This window comes from Bubalus bubalis, chromosome 21, assembly GCF_019923935.1.
Source record: "Bubalus bubalis isolate 160015118507 breed Murrah chromosome 21, NDDB_SH_1, whole genome shotgun sequence".
Lineage (NCBI taxonomy): Eukaryota > Metazoa > Chordata > Mammalia > Artiodactyla > Bovidae > Bubalus > Bubalus bubalis.
In genome coordinates this window covers 46,033,775-46,057,249 of record NC_059177.1, presented here as the reverse complement: position 1 = coordinate 46,057,249, position 23,475 = coordinate 46,033,775, and the positions used below count along the sequence as shown (strand labels likewise).

At 42.2% G+C, this 23,475-nt stretch overlaps 1 protein-coding gene across 3 annotated transcripts in view; it reads left to right on the top strand.

Annotated features, from left to right (window-relative positions):
• CACNA2D3 (calcium voltage-gated channel auxiliary subunit alpha2delta 3) overlaps positions 1 to 23,475 on the top strand; it is a 909,107-nt gene that overhangs the window by 676,103 nt on the left and 209,529 nt on the right. For 2 of the 3 annotated variants that reach the window (XM_025272778.3, XM_025272777.3), the window contains 2 exons: positions 14,945 to 15,016; positions 16,260 to 16,340. In XM_025272778.3, the coding sequence (XP_025128563.3) occupies positions 14,945 to 15,016; positions 16,260 to 16,340 (153 nt within the window). The remainder of the gene's footprint in view (positions 1 to 14,944; positions 15,017 to 16,259; positions 16,341 to 23,475) is intronic. The other variant, XM_044933476.2, reaches the window with a different exon arrangement.

Genomic DNA, 23,475 nt, shown 5'->3' with positions numbered 1-23,475 from the left:
GGTTCAACTAAACTATTTTTTAAAAGTCCTTTCCCCTTACCTCACTACGAACAAGGCTAGTGGAGGTGATGGAATTCCAGTGGAGCTATTCCAAATCCTGAAAGATGATGCTGTGAAAGTGCTGCACTCAGTATGCCAGCAAATTTGGAAAACTCAGCAGTGGCTACAGGACTGGAAAAAGTCAGTTTTCATTCCAATCCCAAAGAAAGGCAATGCCAAAGAATGCTCAAACTACCGCACAATTGCATCTCACATGCTAGTAAAGTAATGCTCAAAATTCTCCAAGCCAGGCTTCAGCAATATGTGAACCATGAAATTCCTGATGTTCAAGCTGGTTTTAGAAAAGGCAGAGGAACCAGAGATCAAATTGCCAACATCCGCTGGATCATAGAAAAAGCAAGACAGTTCCAGAAAAACATCTATTTCTGCTTTATTGACTATGCCAAAGCTTTTGACTGTGTGGATCACAATAAACTGTGGAAAGTTCTTCAAGAGATGGGAATATGAGACCACCTGATCTGCCTCTTGAGAAATTTGTATTCAGGTCAGGAAGCAACAGTTAGAACTGGACATGGACCAACAGACTGGTTCCAAATAGGAAAAGGAGTTCGTCAAGGCTGTATATTGTCACCCTGTTTATTTAACTTCTATGCAGAGTACATCATGAGAAACGCTGGACTGGAAGAAACACAAGCTGGAATCAAGATTGCTGGGAGAAATATCAATAACCTCAGATATGCAGATGACACCACCCTTATGGCAGAAAGTGAAGAGGAACTCAGAAGCCTCTTGATGAAAGTGAAAGAGGAGAGTGAAAAAGTTGGCTTAAAGCTCAACATTCAGAAAACGAAGATCATGGCATCCGGTCCCATCACTTCATGGGAAATAGATGGGGAACCAGTGGAAACAGTGTCAGACTTTATTTTTCTGGGTTCCAAAATCACTACAGATGGTGACTGCAGCCATGAAATTAAAAGACACTTACTCCTTGGAAGGAAAGTTATGACCAACCTAGATAGCATATGGAAAAGCAGAGACATTACTTTGCCAACAAAGGTTCGTCTAGTCAAGGCTATGGTTTTCCCTGTGGTCATGTATGGATATGAGAGTTGGACTGTGAAGAAGGCTGAGCGCCAAAGAATTGATGCTTTTGAACTGTGGTGTTGGAGAAGACTCTTGAGAGTCCCTTGGACTGCAAGGAGATCCAACCAGTCCATGCTGAAGGAGATCAGCCCTGGGATTTCTTTGGAAGGAATGATGCTAAAGCTGAAACTCCAGTACTTTGGCCACCTCATGCAAAGAGTTGATTCATTGGAAAAGACCCTGATGCTGGGAGGGATTGGGGGCAGGAGGAGAAGGGGACGACAGAGGATGAGATGGCTGGATGGCATCACTGACTCGATGGACATGAGTCTGAGTGAACTCCGGGAGTTGGTGATGGACAGGGAGGCCTGGCGTGCTGCGATTCATGGGGTCGCAAAGAGGTGGACACGACTGAGTGACTGATCTGATCTGATCTGATCTGATCCCCTTACCTCTGTGATGTCATAAAACTTTTGCCCCTATCAGCAGCAACAGCACACAGGTACCAGCCTCCCAGACCCTCGTTACAGTCTAAGTTTGACCTCATTATCGCAGGCAAGATACCCTAAGAGAAGGTGGCAAGAGCAAGTAGAGGATGCACAATATAAAATGGATAACGCTAGCCCAGAGTCGTGTTCAGATTCCGGTACCAATTCTCAGTGACTCATTTTCCTCTCTGAGTTTCATTTATAAAATAAATAAAAGGTCAGGATTAGAATAAATTCATTCAAGGATCATTTGCTGAGCACTTCTTACATACCAGGCTCCCTGTGCCTTGCTGTGGATAAAGAGAGGAACCATTCCCAGCCTATGCCCTTAGAGTTCACAGGCTCTACAGAAACCCCAGCTTTGCTTCCAGCCCTGGAGTTCAGTGACTTTGCTGTATTAACCGTTAGCACGAATTTGGTCTTAGATTATATCTTAGGTTGCTTTTATGATTATTTTTGTGGTGAAGTTTGAAGACTTTCTTTTCTCTCCTTGCTATTCTCTGGAACTCTGCATTCAGTTGAGTAAGAAAGCCTACTTAAGTGAACAGTGCAAAGAAATAAAGGGAAACAAAAGAATGGAAGAGACTGGAGATCTCTTCAAGAAAATTGGAGATACGAAGGGAACATTTCCTGCAAAGATGGTCACAATAAAGGACAGAAATGGCAAGGACCTGACAAAAGCAGAAGAGATTAAGAAGAGGTGGCAAGAATACACAGAAGAACTATATGAAAAAGGTAGGTCATAATGACCTAGATCACCATGACGGTGTGATCATTCACTTAGAGCCAGACATCCTGAAGTGCGAAGTCAAGTGAACCTTAGGAACAATTACTACAAACAAAGCTAGTGGAAGTGATGGAAATCCAGCTCTACTTTTTCAGATCCTAAAAGATGATGCTGTTAAAGTGCTGCACTCAGTATGTCAGCAAATTTGGAAAACTCAGCAGTAGCCGTACTGTAAAAGGTCAGTTTTCATTCCAATCCCAAAGAAGGGCAGTACCAAAAAAAGTACAAACTGCCAAACAGTTGTGCTCACTTTACATGCTATGAAGGTAATGCTCAAAATCCTTCAAGCTAAGCTTCAACAGGATGTGAACTGAGAACATCCAGATGTACAAGCTGGATTTAGAAAAGGCAGAGGAACCAGAGGCCAAATTGCCAATATCTGTTGGATCAGAGAGAAAGCAAGGGAATTTCAGAAAAATATCTGCTTCATTGACTACGTGAAAAACTTTGACTGTATGAATCACAACAAACTGAAAACTTGTTAAAGAGATGGGAATACCCAATCACCATACCTGTCCCCTGAGAAACCTGTATGCAGGTCAAGAAGCAATAGTTAGAACTAGACATGGAACAATGGACTGGTTTAAAATTGGAAAAAGAGTACATCAAAGCTGTCTATTGTCAACCTGCTTATTTACCTTATATGCATCATGTGAAATGCTGGACTGGGTGAATCACAAGCTGGAATCAAGATTGCCGGGACAAATAACAACAGTCTCAAATATGCAGATGATACCAGCCTAATGGCAGAAATCCAGCATCCACTAGATCATCAAAAAAGCAAGAGAGTTCCAGAAAAACATCTATTTCTGCTTTATTGACTATGCCAAAGCCTTTGACTGTGTGGATCACAATAAACTGTGGAAAATTCCGAAAGAGATGGGAATACCAGACCACGTGACCTGCCTCTTGAGAAACCTGTATGCAGGTCAGGAAGCAACAGTTAGAACTGGACATGGAACAACAGACTGGTTCCAAATAGGAAAAGGAATATGTCAAGGCTGTATATTGTCACCCTGCTTATTTAACTTCTATGCAGAGTACATCCTGAGAAACGCTGGGCTGGAAGAAGCACAAGCTAGAATCAAGATTACCGGGGGAAATATCAATAACCTGAGATATGCAGATGACACCACCCTGATGGCAGAAAGTGAAGAAGAACTAAAGAGCCTCTTGAGGCAACTGAAAGTGGAGAGTGAAAAAGTTGGCTGAAAGCTCAACATTCAGAAAATGAAGATCATGGCATCTGGTCTCATCACTTCATGGGAAATAGATGGGGAAACAGTGGGAACAGTGTCAGACTTTATTTTTTGGGGGTCCAAAATCACTGCAGATGGTGACTGCAGCCATGAAATTAAAAGATGCTTACTCCTTGGAAGGAAAGTTATGACCAACCTAGATAGCATATGGAAAAGCAGAGACATTACTTTGCCAACAAAGGTCCATCTAGTCAAGGCTATGGTTTTTCCAGTGGTCATGTATGGATGTGAGAGTTGGACTATAAAGAAAGCTGAGCGCTGAAGAATTGATGCTTTTGAACTGTGGTGTCGGAGAAGACTCTTGAGAGTCCCTTGGACTGCAAGGAGATCCAACCAGTCCATTCTGAAGGAGATCAGCCCTGGGATTTCTTTGGAAGGAATGATGCTAAAGCTGAAACTCCAGTACTTTGGCCACCTCATGCAAAGAGTTGATTCATTGGAAAAGACCCTGATGCTGGGAGGGATTGGGGGCTGGAGAAGAAGGGGACGGCAGAGGATGAGATGGCTGGATGGCATCACTGACTTGATGGATGTGAGTCTGAGTGAACTCCGGGAGTTGGTGATGGACAGGGAGGCCTGGCGTGCTGCGATTCATGGGGTCTCAAAGAGTTGGACACGACTGAGCGACTAATCTGATATGATCTGATCCCCTTTGTTTACGCTGAAACTCCAATACTTTGGCCACCTGATGCGAAGAGCTGACTCATTTGAAAAGACCCTGATGCTGGGAAAGATTGAAGGCAGGAGAAGGGGATGCCAGAGGATGAGATGGTTAGATGGCATCACCGACTCAATGGACATGAGTTTGGGTAAACTCTAGGAGTTGGTGATGGACAGGGAGGTCTGGCGTGCTGCAGTCCATGGGGTTACAAAGAATCAGACATGACTGAGCGACTGAACTGAACTGAACTGAATGGCAGAAAGCAAAGAGGAACTAAAGAGCCTTTTGATGAGGGTGAAAGAGGAGAGTGAAAAAACTGTCTTAAAATTCAACATTCAAAAAACTAAGTTCCTGGCATCCGTTCCCATCACTTCATGGCAAATAGTTGGAGAGAAAGTGGAAGCAGTGTCAGATTTTATTTTCTTGGGCTCTAAAATCACTGTGGACTGTGACTGCAGCCATGAAATTAAAAGATGCTTGCTCCTTGGAAGGAACGCTATGACAAACCTAGACAGCATATTAAAAAGCAGAGACATCAGTTTGCCAACAAAGGTCTGTATAGTCAAAGCTATGGTTTTTCCAGTAGTTATGTACTGATGTGAGAGTTGGACCATAAAGAAGGCTGAGTGCCAAAGAATCAATGCTTTCAAATTGTGCTGGAGAAGACTCTTGAGAGTCCTAACCAGTTAATTAACATTGGAAGGAGTGATGCTGAAACTGAATCTCCCATAGTTTGGTCACTTGATACAAAGAGCTGACTCACTGGAAAAGACCCTGATGGTGGGAAAGATTGAGAGCAGGAGAAGAAGGAGGTGACAGGACAAGATGGTTGTATGGCATAACCAACTCAATGGCAATAAGCTTGAGCAATCTCTGGGAGATAGTGAAGGACAGGGAAGTCTTGTGTGCTGCAGTCCATGGGGTTGCAAAGAGTCGGACACGACTAAGCAACTGAACAACAAGTGAAGTTTGAGAACATATGTTTCCCATTTCCACTTTGTTAGGGAAGGTTTTATGGAGGAAGCAGCATTTCAGGGGGTCTTTAAACAGGTGAAAGATTTTGTCCCAGGGCCTTGAAGCCCTGACTATTGGCTGTGTTTTCAGGCATTAGGGAGACATCTAAGCCATGTTTGTAAAAATACAAATCTTTGGCCACAGTTGGGGGGTGGGGGAGGGCGGTGGTGTTCAGTTATGTGGCATAGCTGATCATGAATATTAGCCAAAATCCAATGCCCCTAATAATTCCTATTTCCTTATTTTGAGGATTCCTGAAATAAGCCTGCTGTATACTGTAAAGCAGTTCCCTAAGACAGCTTTCAGATATGTTACTCTGTAATATTCTCTTGTGCATGAGTTTGCTTATATATATGTCCCTGGTCAAAGACTGCATCCTTCCTGTCTAGATGTTTACCCATAAAATGTAGTCCCTGCTTAATGACTTAGAGCTTTGAAACACTGGGGCGGGGTGGGGTGGGGGGAGAAAGAGCAAAAAATTTTTCCTGAGTAGTGACAACTTTATTAGAAAAAAGTTATTTTGAGATTCTCATTCAGATGTTCTAACAGTATCTAGCATTATCATTCACAAAATTGTCTTCAGGTTGTTAAAAAGAGAAAAAGAGAACAAACAAATTCAACATTTTAGTTCATACAAGATGCAGTTTAAGTTCAAAGAGGGAAATCTGTTTACTTTTATATTTAGGCAACTTAAAATACAGTGAATCCCATAGAAATTCAGAATCTCCAGATCTCAGATGAAGGTAATAATGATTCTGTAAAAAGAGGAAAAGTCTTGGCTAAAAGCATTCTGTCATTTATGTAGCATTTCAAGGATTGAGTTATGACAATTAAGACAATCAAATGCAAAGCAAGGTGGAAATATTACTTAGAAGGTTTGCTTCTTCTTTATTATTTTTCACTGCTACTTTCTTAATGCCTTAAGTTATTTAGGGTTCAGGCATTTTACAAGAATATTGAAAAATGCCAGTACAAAATGGGAGTCTAGACAGTGGTTGGTGTTCTTAATTTGTCTAGATTTTAAAAGGAAAACAAATTATCTGAGTAGTATTATAAAAGACAATTCATATTGCTTACACTGAAAGAATCAACTCAATTAAAAATAACAATCCTTGCTTTTTCTAAATAGCTTGTTATAAAAAATATCCAAAATACTGATAATCAAATATGTTTAACCTAGACTATAAAAAGTTATTCTGATAGCATTTCCATATCAGAGTATTACCATGGTTTGTATAAAGGACTATTTTGATCTTTATGCAAAAAGGGATTTAAGTAGGATTATTATTATTTGTTTTACTTAGTTTAAGACATTAATATTCATTTCAAGCATATTCTACTTAATGGTTTTATTTATAAAATGTTTTCTGTAAGTGAGAATTTATGGACTGTTCTTTTTATTAAAATTTTCAATCATACAGAAAAGAGATAGATTCTTTAGAAAGCACTTAAAGATACACACACAGAGTAGTGATTTAAGAATCTTTTGGTTTTATTGCTGAAGCAAGCTATTCTTGCTTTCCCTTCTCATTTCAAAATGACTTCTTAGATTATTGAGTAAATTAATTTTTAACTGTGCCTATGTATGTAAATCCTCTTGTTTAAAATCAGCCAGTGTTGAAACAGCCAGCAAATTTCATGATCATCGCTAATAGCTGTGGCAGTCTAAAATTCACAACCAGAGTCAGATAATGTTAATATTAGCCAAGCAGACAGTGTTGATTGATACTGAGATTCCTTTTCAGGCTTAAAAGTACACCAGTAGGATTTAGTTTTCGTGTTTCAGTGGCTTTTCACGTATGTTCTACCTCTGAAGAGTGCCTATATGTTTCTCCTAAGAAAAGGTCCTTCTGTGTACACCCAGTACAGAAATTTAAGACAGATCACTGAGTATGGTTCTTACCAGGTTCTTACCCTGCTACTTCTATTCACATTGAGGATAAGGGATATTGTGATGGTAGAAGGAGGGGGAGATTCTGGGGAGGGGGAATAAGCAGACATTGAAACGGAGTAGATCCAGAGCACCTTTTTGGTCTGGGAAAGGTGGAAAGGTCCAGGGATCTTCTCTGTGTGTGTGGTGGGGGCAGAGGGGTGGGTGGGAGGGACTCTATACATCTCCATACTCTACACATGTCCTCTTTTCTAGATCTATGTTTCCGTGACCTTCTCCTTAGTGCTATCTCACCAACTAATTTGTACAGAGTGTTATTCTGTTAACTTTCTACTATCCAGCTTTCTGTTCACCATGGGGTGTGGAAACTGGAGAACATGGATGACATCTGCCATCTTTAAATATGTGTTTGAGAAAGTGGGTGGGAAAGAACCCTCCCTTTTCCTGCATACTCCCATCATGTTCTCAGATCATGAACACTATTTTTTTTTTTTTTTTTAAGAATCAGTGGTTCTCCTTTCAAAATGTTTCATCTGATATTTAAAGATGTACACAGCTGTATATTTCCCCCAAAGGTTATTGGCAGAAGTAATAGTTGATATCACCTATCACCTGCGTTTCAGTTTGATGGGAAACTAAGTGACACTGGTTACAATTTAAATGCATTTTTATTGGTGAGGCCTGTAAATGGTTCATGTCCCAGGACCTTGTGCCTGCAATTCACCCTAAGCGCCTCTAGATGGTGGTAGTGTCTTTTTCTGGAGTGCAAGTTCATGTCATACTAGGTGTCGGAAGGAAGACAGAAGAGATGCAGCTGTGTACTCACAAATTATGTACACACATATATAAAGTATTTCTGTATTATGTTATACATTTGTATGATGTATTTTATTAACAGTCAATATGCTGATCAACTTTAATAAGAAAGTAAAACATATAAATGTAGGAGAAAGGATAGAAGAAATATGATATTTGTGTAGAGATGGCCTTTGTTCTTGGCTTAGAGCCATTCTCTTCCCAAACTGAGTTCCCCACTTGTGCACAACCTTCTCTTTCGGCCCAAACCTCCAGGGCTGAGCAGATGGCAGGAGGCTCTGCTGAAAACCATCTGGCAATCTTCAAATGAGCTGCCGAGCCTGACGCCCTTGACTCACTCAGATGCCTTCTCAGAGCCAGGAGTCCTGCTTACCTCCTTTCTCTGGGGCTTGGCACTCATCGCCAGGGCCCTCCAGCTACAGGATGAACAGAGAATTCTGCCACTGGCCCTAGCAAGCATCCTCTGAATGGAGACGTGAAAGAAGGCAACATAGCAGATGTCCTTGAAAAGTCACAAGTCCAGTGCATGTCCTTTTGGGCAAAGAGAAGAAACTGCCTTAATTTATCCCAATAGAAGAAAGCATGGATGGAGTTGATCTTAGGGTTGAAGGCTTTTAGGACTGGTAGCTTCCCATCCTTTCCCCCTTCCTCCCTCCCTCTCCTTCTGCTTTTCCCTCATTACACACACACACACACACAAACACACACACACACACACAAACACACACACACACACACGCTCATCTCTCCTCATCTTTCTGGGTTGACTTTATTTTCTCAATTGCTTCTCTGTGAAGAGGGGACATGGCTATCAGGCTTACATTCCTAAAACCACACACAAAGCAGTGTAGAGAGTTTCTCTTATTCACTCCAGATGGAAAAAAGGAAAAGTCCCCAAATAGCCTACTTTGAGTCCATGTGTCTAATTAATAAAGCAATCAGTGTGACCTGGGCAGAGAGAGAGAGTGAGTGTGTGTGTGTGTGTGTGTGTATGTGAAGGGCTGTGGTTGGCACAGCCTGAGTTGGATGCCCAGCCACATGTGCAGGGTGGGAGAATTTAACTGTCAATAAAACACTGTGTATGGAAAGGGTGAAGAATATTTCCCTAAAGGACGGAGTTGGTATTTGCAAACAGAAGAAAAAAAGAAGTTCTAGGCAATTTTTTCAAAAGGTCTACCCTGCATCGTTCCATTTGCAAATATTCTTAAGTAAAGTAATTGATGAAATTGCTGTGCAGCAGATAACTTGTTGCTAGTGTTGTTAACCTGGTTTTCAGAAAGCTTCTGAATTGGTCCAAGAAGCCCGGAAGAATATTTTTATTTTTGTTCAGGCTGGTCATGAAGAAGATAGCCTTCTGCTCATGTAATGGGAGCCAGTGTGCCTGGCCCAGCCAGCTCTTCCTTCTCTGCTTCATTCTTTCCTGTCCCTGCTGGTGGACTTGTGGTTCCTCAGGGGTAAGACCTGTGTCTTATTCCTGGTTGTCTTCCCAGCACGTGGCATGAAACTTGGCACATAGCTGATGCTCAGGGAATGTTTATCAAGGGAATCGATGAATAATAATGACTAGACCTGCAGCAAAATTGGTAGACCACAAACCCGCTGCTGTTATCCTATCTGGGCCGCACCCTACAGCCGTTAGTGGGAAACTAATCAGGCCTTAGGAGGAGAAGCCTGGCATCACTGCATGTACCTCGCACATGAATCCAAATGCATATTCATATGAGCCCACATGCATGATTAACTTGGGAAGCTGACAGGAAGCAGTCAATCTGTTGAGCAAGTTTGTGTTTTATAAACCAGATGTTCGGTATTATTATTCATCATTTCCTTTGATACCAGAATGGTCTCCATTATGTAGCATAGGAAATGAAGGATATGGAATAATATACACTTTTTATACAGCTGAATACCACAACCAAGCATTTCAGAGGCCTGTTCAAAGCCTGGGCAAGTGTAATTGAATGGCAGTTCATTTTGGGATTCACACTTGGACTTAAGTTAATGGGATTTTGCCCAGATGGACCACTGCGATCCCCCTCTCCCATTCCTAACCTTGGAAAATGAATGTTGACTTTATGTCTGCATTTTTCTTGGAAGACGTGTCTATGAATCATAGGCAGTGTTCTTGCCTCAGTGGCCTTTACAGGTTAGGGAACCACAGAAAAGCAGGGACCCTCTAGTGTGGTGTGGGGACAGAGGGTGTCTGGCTGTGGTTGGCTGCGTAACTCTTGATTGGTGGTCTTAAGAAAAAAACCTTTTGCCACAAGCTGATTTTTCCTGTGACAGGAGTACAGAATGCCTTTCAATCAAAAGGTGCTTACTGTGCATGCTGCTGCTGCTGCTAAGTCGCTTCAGTCGTGTCCGACTCTGTGCGACCCCATAGACGGCAGCCCACCAGGCTCCCCCGTCCCTGGGATTCTCCAGGCAAGAACACTGGAGTGGGTTGCCATTTCCTTCTCCAATGAATGAAAGTGAAAAGTCAAAGTGAAGTCGCTCAGTTGTGTCCGACTCTTAGCGACCCCATGGACTGCAGCCTACCAGGCTCCTCCGCCATGGGATTTTCCAGGCAAGAGTACTGGAGTGGGGTGCCATTGCCTTCTCCGCTTACTGTGCATATTAACTTTCAATTTGATGTTCCTTCTCCACGAAATGTTTAAGGTTCACAGAACCCAGACCCACTGGAGAGTAGGAAAGATGGAACTGGTGGGTGCAGAAGAGCATCTTCACATTGTGCAAGTGTTATTTCCGGAGTACTGCCAGCCCTCATGGCCATACTGATGAGTTGGTGTATGATCGGAAGAACTACAGGTTAGGGTTTTGGCCAAACCAATGCACATCTGAGCCAGAACGGTCCCTGAAAGAGGAGCATGTGAGCTCATAGCAGTGGCTAGACTGAGTCCACTACATTTCCTTTGTTTACCTGTGGCTGCTTAGAAATGAATGGTTTCTGTGCAAATGAATATTATGGTTTTTTTTTTTAATTTAAGTAATGGTACATTAATTATATTTGGAATTAGCCCCTGAATGAAGTTGATACTATATCCTGGCTTAATAATTTAGAAGTTAGTTTCCCCTGATCTTGTATTTGGGCCAGGACAATTACCAGTGACTTATAACTGATTTTTACTGTTTGCAGGAAAAAGTTTCATTTCTCATTATTGTCAGTGGCTATGTTTTTACTTCATCCATGGTACATATTGGCATTGCTTGAAATTTTGATTTGAGCTCCAGAGTGGAAGTTACCCAGGGTTATGGATCAGTTCAAATCAGTGTTCTTTGTAGCATTAAGGTTTAATCAAGGAGTCAGAATGTGGGAAGATTTCTGATTCTGGGGGAATTATTTATCGTGGCTTGGTTCTGCCTTTGAAAATGGCATTGCATGCCCCCCTTGTTGGCCATAGTATACTTTAAGTATATTTAGCAAGGTATTGGAACCATGGTTCCAGAAACTGTTATATACTGGTTGGCTTGGTTCCTGGCAACAGTGATTGTCAGCATTATCTCATAGTTAATATTATTTGGTTATTCATATTATATATAGTTTGTTTATTTATACTAATACCAAAATTAGGCCACTGCAAATAATAGATTACATGATTAAATGTGTATTACTTCCGATTCTCCAGAGAAAGAAAACCATAAGAGATGCGTGTGTATGTTTTTTCCTTAAATGTAAGATAAGTATACACAAACAAGGAGAGAGGGGGAGAGAGAGATTTTAAGCAACTGCCACTTACATACATGTTGGGGACTGACACATCTGAACACTGTAGGGCAGGTCGGCAGGCTGGAAATTCCAGGAGAATGGGGTTTTACAGTTTTGGGTCTGAAGACAGTCTGGAAGAATTCCTTCTTCCTTGGGAAAAATTCCTTCAGTTTTCCTTGGGAAAACTGTTTTTGTGTTAAGACCTTGACTGATTGGCTAAAACACACACAGATTATGGAGAGTAATCTGCTTTATCAAAGTCTACTGAGTTTTTATTGAAATATAGTTGACCTATAATATTATCTTAGTTTCAGATGTACTACATAGTGATGTGACATTTGCAAACATTATGAAATGGTCATCACTATGTCTAGTAACCATCCGTCCCTGTACAAGATTACTATATTACTGACCACAGTCCTTACGTTGTGTATGACATCCCCATGGCTTACTTGTTTTATCGCTGGAGGTTTGTATCTCTTAAGCCCCTTCACCTATTTCACTCCCACCCTCCACCCCTCCCCTCTGGCAGTCATCTGTCTGTTCATCTGTGAGTTTGTTTTTATTTTAGCTTGTTTGTTTTGTCTTTTAGATTCCGAGTATAAGTAAGATATCTGACTTAGGTTTCTTTTAACCTACTTCCTCTGTGCTGGGAATTGAAAAGTGTGAGATTTTGCGAGTGCTCTTTAAGAGCAGAATCTCCATGTCCTATAACTCCATGCCTCCTCTAAAGATAAGTCCTGCTGATTTTCAAAGCCACATGTTCAGGGGTCTTGACTTCCCAGTGTAGGGCCCCTGGGCTGAGGAGCCTGGAGCTCAGACCCACTTGCTCCTTGGGAAGTGCCTTGACAGTTATGGTGTTCCTCCGTTTGTAAATGCTGACGTGGAGGTGTGGGTCTTGACTTTACCACGACTCTGCCCCTCCTATCCATCACACTGTGGTTCCTTCTTTATGTCTTCAGTTGTAGAAAATCTTTTCTGCTAGTCTTCAGGTTGTTCTCATAGATAATTGCCCTGTAAGTAGTTGTAATTTTGGTGTATCCTCGGGAGGAGGTGATTTCAGAGTCTTCCTACTCCATCATTTTGGCCATCTCTAAAGTCAACTAGTTTAAGTGTTAATTACATTAAAAAAATACATTTACAGCATCTACGCTGTTGTTTGAGCTAATGACCATTGCCTAATCAGGTTGCCACATAAAATTTACTGTCACATCATGAATTTCCAGTCCTTGAGGGATCATGAGATTCTTGCATTGTTTTGCTTGTCATGGAGGAATAGGCCCATCTTGACATAGAGGTAAAACTGATAAAAACATGGTTTTCTCTGTCCCTGTTAAGGGTTTTCCCAACTCATATAAGTTTCTCTTCAACTGTCATCATTATTGATGGTGGAAAGGATTTCCTTTTAACAGTGCTTCTTGAATTTTAATATGCATACTAATTATTAGAATAAAGATTCAGATTCAGAGAATCCAGAGAAGGTTTGAAATTATGCATTTTTAGGGCACTCAGGTCAGAGAAGGCAATGGCACCCCACTCCAGTACTCTTGCCAGGAAAATCCATGGACAGAGGAGCCTGGTAGGCTGCAGTCCATGGGGTCGCTAAGAGTCGGACACGACTGAGTGACTTCACTTTCACTTTTCACTTTCATGCATTGGAGAAGGCAATGGAAACCCACTCCAGTGTTCTTGCCTGGAGAATCCCAGGGATGGGGGAGCCTGGTGGGCTGCCGTTGGACGCGACTGAAGCGACTTAGCAGCAGCAGCAGCAGCAGCAGGGCACTCAGATGCTGAAGGTGCTGCCGGTTCTGCACACTATATCACAAGAAATGCTGTCCTATTGCTCAAATAACCTATTGGAAGAAGAAGACTGGTAAAATATTGACCAAGTTTAATGACCTGTTCTCAGGAGGCCTGCCAGTCCATGGGGACCTCAGTCCATAGGACCCTCTAGATTTCAGGATCGTCTGCTTATAATAGTCTTTTCAAAGAAGACTGAGGGAACAACACCTTCTTTTCTGTGAAATTAAAAGTGACGCAAAAGTGCCCAAACATCAGAAAACACTCTAGCCTGAAGATAGTGGATTCTCATTCACAGGTTGCTTTATTTGAAGCTTGAATGGACTGTGAAACCAGGAAGTAAACCTCTCCTACTGATTGGCCAATTTTGGCCAATTTTGGTCCCTGTCATCAGTGCCACATGCCTTAATCTTCCTGGAGACTCTGCTACTTGCTAGCCATGTGATCTTGAAGGCAGGGAAAGGAAATTAGCATCCTTTGAGCACTTGCAGATGCCAAGTACTTTGATGGACAGTTTCACATTTTATCTTCATGGCAACAATGCTGAGGAATAGTTGGTGTTATTTTATATGAGAACATGAAGGGTTAGATAAAGATTCAAAGCTGAGAACTAGAACCAGGTTTGTCTTGGACCAAAGCCTACTGTTATTGAAGACTCAGTTTCCCCATTTGCTCACAGAGCAAAGTAGGGGTTTATACCTTTCTCCTGACACTGTTGTGAAAGACAGATATGATGGTGGGTCTCAGTGCACTTGTATGCAATTCAGTGAGTTACAGAAGTATACTATGGGCCAAATTCAAGGGTTGTTCTTCCAGGAGGAATGTTCAGCTTCAGTTACCAGTGATTCAGGGATGAAATGGATAAGTTATTTTTTCATTTTGTTTGTTTTCCATCTGGGACTGGCATGCAGATATATGTAGAGATTCAAAAGGGCCATGACTCAGCTACCTTGGGGAGAATAAATGCTTCCAGATTCCATTGTTTGCAGCAGGGGCAACTCGTAAAACCCCTTATGCTCATGCTTTCTGATCCTCAATTTCCACATTAAGGAGAAGCATTAATATTGCACATATTGAACATAAAGTCTGTAAAGTAAAAGGATAAAATCAATCTGTAGTAATAAAATAAAATGAATCACTAGGATCCAAACAGGGCTTTATTTGAACTCAAATGGCTGAATGCAGTAAACAGATCAGCTGGAGGGACGGATGGTAGCTAACATTGTTTCCCCCGCCCGTGAGGAGGGGCTGGGATCCTAATCAGCACATTCAGGTAGAGGAATGTTGTCCTCCCACCTAAGCTATAAAGACTCGAGTGGACACTGGTCCATTTCCAACAGCCCCTGGTCAGGAAGGGATGAGATGGTGAAAAGGTATGGCCCCTGGCACTGCTTTTTCCAAACCATTCTCAGGTAACCGGCTTTTCTTTCTCCATCCAGCTTGCTGATGATCAGGGCCCCGTCCTGATGACCACGGTCGCCATGCCTGTGTTTAGTAAGCAGAATGAGACTGTGAGTACAGTGACTGGATTTCCTTCTTGAGGCTAAGGGGGTCGTTAACTCAGACCCTCTCTGACTCAAGCTCTGGTGACCTTTATTTACTTATTTAATTTAAGGATGGAGGATGTATAATTTTTCCTCACTTTTAATCCTGCTGTTAGAATCATGAAATTAAGAATAGATGAGAGGAATTTAAGCAGGCATCTTTTTACAGTATGTACCACTTTTCCAAAATTCAAGTGTTTAAATGACGAGAGGAAGGAAATCTCCAGAAAGAATCCTTGATTGTGATGGGATGATCTCGCTCTCATTTATAGGTCCCAACCTTGAATTAGATCCCCAGGGCTGGGACAGTGAAGTGTCACAGATGGGATGGCTTACAGTAGACGTGTATTTTAACAATTCTAGGGGCCAGAAGTCTAAAATTAAGAAGTCGATTGTAGGGGAGACTCCTTCCTTGCCCACTCCAGTCTCCGCCTCTGTCTTCACATGGCTGTCTTCTCTGCTTATCTCTGTGTCCTTTCCTCTTATAAAGACACAAATTGTTGGATACAGACCCCATCCTGCATCCAGGATGATTTGAGATCCTTAATTAAGTACATCTACAAAGACCCTATTTCCAAATAGGAACATGGCCTGAGGTTCTGGGGGCAGTTGCATTGGGGTGAAACAGCAGACAGGATAGTAGCAATGTGTATCTTATTCTAGAAGGCCCTTTCTGACATCAGAAAGTATAGCACATCACGTTGACCTTGGGACCTGGAACCCTAGAGGCCTATTCCTTTACCCCAGTCCTTGGTTCCAACTGTCTGGAAAAATGTTAGGGTTTTTGCATCTTTCTCTGGCTATTTAGTCTCTTTCTCCTGGGCACCAGATGGCAGTATAAATTGAGAACATAGTTAACATGCTAAGTGTTTCCTGTAAAAAGTTTCTGTAAGAGAAGCTGATTAATGATTGAAACTCCTTGGCCTCTTCAGATTCGTAATTTTCAGGAGAGAAAAGGAAATGGTTCTTAGGGTGTGTGTTGAGGGTTATCATAGGCCATGTTTGGCCTGAGAAGCTGCCATTCTTCCCTAGGAATGTTTTGGGTGGGGAATAGAAGTCACCTCTTGCAAATCTGGATTAAGCTTCAATTTCTCTCAGTTTGCAGAAGGCGCCAGACAGTGCCTATGGTGTGTGACTTTTCAGGAGATCATATTTATTCTGCCAAATTAACATTCTGTTCTTTTTATTGTTTAATGTTTCTTTTCAATAGAGATCAAAAGGCATTCTTCTCGGTGTGGTCGGCACAGATGTCCCAGTGAAAGAACTTCTGAAGACCATCCCCAAATATAAGGTAATGCATCGCTTACTTAAGAGTCGAGAGCCAGATGCACGAGATCATCTCACAGCCTGCCATAGTGACAAGAAAAGCTTGAAGGAAACCCACTCTTTCTAGCGGATTCTGTGTTGTTTTGTTTTGGTAGAATAATAACAGTCCAGGAAGATCTGATTAGGTCTACATGCACCCACCCAGGTTTATGTGGGCCTGTGAAAGTCTGCACAAGTCTGCAGGACTATACAGGTCTTACATCTCTGATGATTTTCTAAGCCAGTCTTGACTTACCCCAATCTGAGGACCCCCTAAAATCTGTTGCTTCTTAACAGAAACCCAATGAGGCACAAATAAAAGTGGTCCCTGCTTCTACTGAATAAATATTCCCTTTATCCTGAAAGGTAATGGGGTACAAATTAATATTCCTTTCCTAGTGCTACATTAAACCTATGGCAGTAAGAGAAGTGTAAGTTTGTTTTGAATTCTGGGGATAGTTGAGAGGGTGGAGTAGGAAAGCTTAAATACAGGGTCTACATGCCACCTGAAATCATTTCACTGTATGGTGTTTTTCCTAAGAAAGCAAAATAGGTCATGCGAAGATTGGATAGAGAGCTGAGGAGTGAGATCCATAGGGGATTGTTCAGACTCAAGGTGTGAACCCCTGCCTTCTCAGGCTTCCCTTAGCTGTGGACATCAGCACATCACCACTTTCCATAAGCCCATGCTGCACCTCTACCTCTTGGCCCAGGCTTCTCAGAGAACCCATAAGGTCAGGTTCTTCCCAGTGCTTCCTAGATGGTCCTTAGAACCTGATCCACTCCTAGAAGAGGAAACTTCTTTGAATAAGCAAGTGTGTCTGTTCCCATGTTCTGATTCCATTTAGGTGATCAAATTAGAAAGCTACCTTCATAATAAAAAGAAATCAACTCTAAGCTAAAATCAGGTATCCAGGCTACAAAAGGTGGCCTCATTAACAAAATAAATTTTCTAATTGGGTTTACTGAGATGACAAAGGTCTTTCTTCCTGCTATCACCCTGGAGCTCTGACAGCCGGGTTCTTTCACCAAAAGGGCTTTTCCATTTGGAGTTCAGTTTCCAGAGCGTAATACGACATCTGGTTGACCCAAACTCACAAAAGCACATGTTGAAAACTGTTTAGCTCTCTAGAGGTGGAAAGTCAGGGGGTTAGGGAGCTATTTGAGGCCCATAAAGATAGTGGACTTTACTCTTACTGAAATCCTTAGACTTAGAGGCCCAGAATTGCTGGCTCACTGTTTAAGAAAGAGCATCCAACCTTTACCACTCTTAAGCCTCTAGCATCATATAAAATGTAGAAGCCCAGATACAGGGCCACTATTTAATATATGCCCAGTAAACCCAGAAAGGATGAACATATAGGTGTGTGTGTGCTTGGTCACTCGGTTGTGTCTAACTCTGCAACCCCATGGACTGTATAGCCCACCAGGCTTCTCTGTCCATGGGATTCTGCAGGCAAGAATACTGGAGTGGGTTGCTATTTGCTCCTCCAGGGGATCTTCCTGACCCTGGGATGCATGTCTCCTGCATTGGCAGGTGGATTCTTTACCACTGAGCCACCTTGGGAGCCCAGAACATATAGGAAATGGTAACAATTACCCTGTGAATTTGTTTTTCAAAGCTTCTTCTACTAGACAATGTACTAAGATCTTTATAGCATTATCTCACTTAATGCAGTAGACACTGCTATCCTTGGCTAAAGAAACAAGTGACTCAGAAAATTTAAATATCTTGCCAAGTCTCAAACTAGCAGTGCATGCTTTTAGCTATTACCAACCTAGACAGCATATTAAAAAGTAGAGACATTACTTTGTAAACATAGGTCCATCCAGTCAAGGCTGTGTTTTTTCCAATAGTCATGTATGGATGTGAGAGTTGGACCATAAAGAAAGCTGAGTGCTGCAGAATCGGTGCTTTTGAACTGTAGTGTTGGAGAAGACTCTTGAGAGTCCTTTGGACTGCAAGGAGATCCAACCAGTCCATCCTAAAGGAAATCAGTCCTGAATATTCATTGGGAGGACTGATGCTGAAGCTGAAACTCCAATACTTTAGCCACCTGATGTGAAGAACTGACCCACTGGAAAAGACCCTGATGCTGGAAAAGATTGAAGGTGGGAGAAGGGGACAACAGAGGATGAGATGGTTGGATGGCATCACTGACTTGATGGACATAAGTCTGAGCAAGCTCTGGGAGTTGGTGATGGGGGGAAGCCTGGCATGCTGCAGTCCATGGGCTTGCAAAGAGTTGGACACAACTGAGTGACTGAACTGAACTGAAGCCTAGAGCCATAAGAAACAATAAAGGACAATAATAGTAATAGTTAAAATATATATAAAAAATTAGTAGCTAAAATAATACAATAAGACATTCATTGAACTTTTCACTGTGTATTTAGTATGATAAAAGTGCTTTATATTCACTGTTCCCACTGAATCCTCGTTACACTCCCGTGAAATAAGTACCACTTGGCCCCATTTTTAGATGAAGATATGTGAAATAACTTTCTTATTATTTCTCGTTATAACTCAGCAAGTAAATGATAAAGAAAACAAAGTGTAATAAGGGGATAAGAAGAAGATCAGCTACAGAAAATTAGCTGCTTTCCCCAAAGGGTCTGGGAACCAGAGACCCAGATGTGGCATACCTTAATCTAAGTTGCCCTTCCTCTGGTCCCCACCAGAGCTGTGGGAAGAGGTGTCCATGGCAGCTGGAGTGAACCGTGGGTGAATGGGGCTCTCTCATCTAGGAGAGGAGAGCTCCAGGGATCAGAGTGCAGATCACACCTTTTTCTCTTGATTAACACCTTGTAAAGATGAGTCAGCTCTTGGCTCATGTGGTTTTCCCAGAAGATATTGATAGAATTCTTTCTTTTCCATTAGCTTCATAGATTTTCCCACAAGCAATCAGACTTCCTGTAATTTTTATTAAGAATTCCAGACACCCAGCAATAATTTCCAGACACCACAGCCTCTGTTAATGTAAGGAGCCATTTTATAATTGGGTTCACTTCATTAGTCCTGATTCTCTGCACTTGGAAGGGAAGCACCTCCTTCCCCAGGCTTTTGGACCACAAGGCTTCTGGCCACCAGAAGAGCGTGCTTCAGGATGGGGGCCCCTTAGGCAGCCCCAAGTGCCGGGAGGCCTTGTGTCCCATCTGCTCTCTGACCGCGGCACGGGACTGCATGTTAGAATGGACAGAATGGCTAGTTGTATTTCAGATGAAACAAAAATTAGAGATTTCAGCTGTATATTGATTTGAGGCCCTAAGCAAATGTTGGACATTGCCATCTACAAGTTTTAGGTTTTTTGAGAGACTCATCCACAGAATGGGGAATGTATTTTGAGATTTGCTAAGTTTCTCTTCTTACATCTACATTAGGTTATATCCATTTGCAGTCAACGAACCAACAAAACATTCTGATGTTATTTTCTCACTGTTCTCCTGGGAAGGATTTTAACCAGATAGTTTCTGAATGTCAAGAAGATTTTCTAGGTACAGGCTTGAGGAGGACTGACTATGTACCACCCATAGCAAATCAGCTTCTCCTGTTCAGCTTATGTTTGATATTTACTCTAGCTCAAATTTTAAAGATGAATGAGGTAATATTTGGGTAAAGTGATGACTGTCTTAAATACATGCAGACCTTAACTGGAGCACCTGCCATGTGCTAGACATTATGCTAGAGGCTGGAACAGTCAAAAGATGTGTGAGAGGCTTCCTTTCCCACAGAGAGCCCATTCTGATGGGGAGTGTCTAGAATAAGGCAGATGAAGGAAAGACATCCAGCTAGGGTTGAGAAGCGGGCAGAAAAGGAAATGTGGCATTTTCATGCATTAAGGTGAAGGTAATAATGGAAAAATTCTCAGGGTTTTATGGAGACATGATATGGAAAGGAGGGCGCAACAGGAGAGACATGTTTATAGGAGAAGATCATGAGGCTGAGCTCATAGCTTGGGAGAAGTGGGAAGGAGTAGTGCTCTGGACAGCTTGCATTCATTGAGTTAAGGTCTCAGTGGGAGAAAAAAGCTGCAGGGAGTTTATTGTTGCTGTCATGAGCTTTTGAGAGGCAATGAGTGGAGGAAGGAAATGCTGGGTTAAGTAGGTAGGGGCCAGACCCCAGGGAAACCTGATGGATAGACCCTATCATGTGTAGATTCTATCTCACACATGAAAGTGAAAGAGAGCTTCCCTGATGGTTTAGCTCAGTTGGTAAAGAATCTGCTTGCAATGCAGGAGACCCCAGTTTGACTCCTGGATCAGGAAGATCCCCTAGAGAAAGGACAGGCTACCCACTCCAGTTTTCTTGGGGCTTCACTTGTGGTTCAGCTGTTAAAGAATCCACCTGCAATGCAGGAGACCTGGGTTCACTCCCTGAGTTGGGAAGATCACTTGGAGAAGGGAAAGGCTACCCACTCCAGTATTATGGCCTGGAGAATTCCATGGACTGTGTAGTCCATGGGGTCACAAAGAGTCAGAGACGACTGAGAGACTTTCACTTTCTACACATAAAAGAGGTCTTTGTGGGTTTTACAAAGGGGAGCAGCAGAGTCAGAGTTACCTTTGACTTTGATTAATCTGAAGGATAACTTTGTTGGGGCCAAGCTTTGAGGCAGGAAGAACAGGTAGAACCATGGTGGAAATCTGCTGTATTAAATCTACATGGATGGTAAGGTGGGGAAGCAGAGATGAATCTGAATGATTTCTGGAGAAAAACTTAGTGATTACTTAAGTCAACAAGTTGGGGATGAAAGAGAGAAAGGGATCTAGGGATGGTTCTTTAGTTTCTAACTTGAGAGTTGGGTGGGTGATTGGTGGTACCACCAACTGAGAGAGAAGTGCAGGGAGAGCAGCACTAAGGGAAGGGGCCCATCTTGGACTGGGCGAGTCTGGGCACCTGTGTGATGTCCAGGTAAATACACACACTTGAACCCTGGGGTCTACCACTGAGGCGAGAGGCCAAGGCTGGAGCACAGATCTGGAGGTCAACAGCATCCAGGTGGTTGATGAATCATGTTGGAGGAGAAGGAGCTAAAGCAGACAAGGAGCACTGGGGACAGAAGCTTACTGCTTCCAGGGTGAGTAGAGGACAAGGATCCTATGAAAGGGAGGGAATCCGGGAGTGTGGGGCCTGGAAACTGAGGGATTAGAGTGTCAAGGAGGAGGGGGCAGTAGGCTAAGACAACCAGGAAAAGAGGGTACATTCTATATGGTTTGGCAGTTAGGAGGCCACTGGCAACTGTAGAGAAAGGAGTTCTGGTGGCATTTTGGTGGGCGAGGGGGCATGACAGAGGCAGGTTCTGGGAGAGTGAAATGTGAGTGAGCAACAAGGAAGCAAGATGGCAGCTAAACAATGAGTGGAGGACATTGGGTGGGAAGGTCACCTCAGTCTCTGCATCCCAGGCAAGAAGCAGAGAGTTCAGGATACTTTTGTAGGATCTGCACTCAATTCAGCTTCTGTTACTTCCCTTCTTCCTCCTTTCCTGCTTCCTCCTTTCTTGACCCCTCTTCCCTTCATCCTAGCCATCCCTCCATAATTGCATGACCTTGGCTGTCACAGAACTTATATTCTGGCAGGGAGATAGGCTTTAAATAATCAAAGGCCTTGACTGATATCTTGACTACTTATAGTCAACCTTACAAATAATTGATTATCACTTAGATAAGTGCTACACAAGAAAAGTAGAGAGCTTGGAGGGGGCATATGCATGGAGTTTTACTCTCTTTTGAGTATCATTTCCTACAGGCAAACCAAGAAGTGAAGGAATGTACATTAGAAGCCACTGAATATATTAGTTGACTATAAAATATCATTTGTTTGGTCTCATCGTGAGTTTGAATTTCCAGCCAAAGACCACTTTTGCCTTTAATGGAAAAAGTCAAACTCTCTGAGTCCGTTTCGACCCCTCAGTCTGTATTAAACAGGGACATAATAAAGGTAATTAATGCAGTGCTGACTGTGTCTGACATTTTTCCAAGAGACGAGATGAAAAGAGACGATATACATCTCAAAGGATAGGAAATCTCTGGTTTATCTTTCACAGCATAGTGAAATATACTTTTATCATTAGAATCAAGTAGAATCTTATTAAGACTTGCTGTGTAAGGTAACTCCAGAAGAAACTGTCTGTTGCCCTTGACTACCACGTGCCTATTTGCTCTTTGTAATGCAAGGAAAACTTTTAATTGCCGGTGTTAAATTCTCTGAAGTTAATTTCACATCACCTTGACGTTAAGCTAACAAGCAGACAGGGTCATTCTTGGTTTGTAAACTCTGTTGTCTGGATCATTTAATAGTATCATATTCAAGAATGCAAGCAGCAGAGAATTTTAAAGAAAATAACAGTGAGGGCTCAGGACTATGAAATAACTCATTGGGAAAAAGGATTTTTTTTTTCTTCTCCCCTTTCACTGCTCTGGCAAAAGTGGGTTACATTTTCTTTCTACAGAGAGAGAGATCAGTATGGGTTTTATGCCAGAGGCCATTTTAATACATGAATGATTTGTAGGTAAATTTATTGTAGCCAATGGATGCAGTCAACTGTGTAATAGAAATATTGTCAAAAAGCTGGGATTATTATTTAAATAAGTGCAGTGTTAAATTTGATTACATACTTTTTAAAGCTAATAAAACATTTCATTGCTCTCAAACTATTTCCCATAGTCCTATTTAGTCAGAAAACATAAATTAAGTGAGGCTCTGCATAGAAAATTACCCAGGCTTTGTGTCGATGGAAGAATGCATGGAAAAGCTTGGCGGCCTCACAGTTTAAAGACGAAAGGATGTAAAAGGGGTTGGCAGGCTCCTATATAGGCTGGTGGGGACACTTTTCTCCTTGAAGAACTACGGAAAATGACTGCCTAGGAGAATGCATGCTTGAGATGGCCTTGGGGGTGTGGAATTGTTGGGAGCCTAGGGTGCATCAGAGGGAGACCCCTCTTGCCTTACTTATCTCAGGTAGAGAAAAGACACCCAGGTTGACAAAATTCTGTTCACTTGGACATAGGGTCTCCAGAAACATTAGCCACTTGCTTTTTAAAAATTATAATTGTTTTTATTTTAAATAAATCAAAGTGGGGTCTTTGGATGCCAACATGGGTCTGTGACATTTTAAATTGTG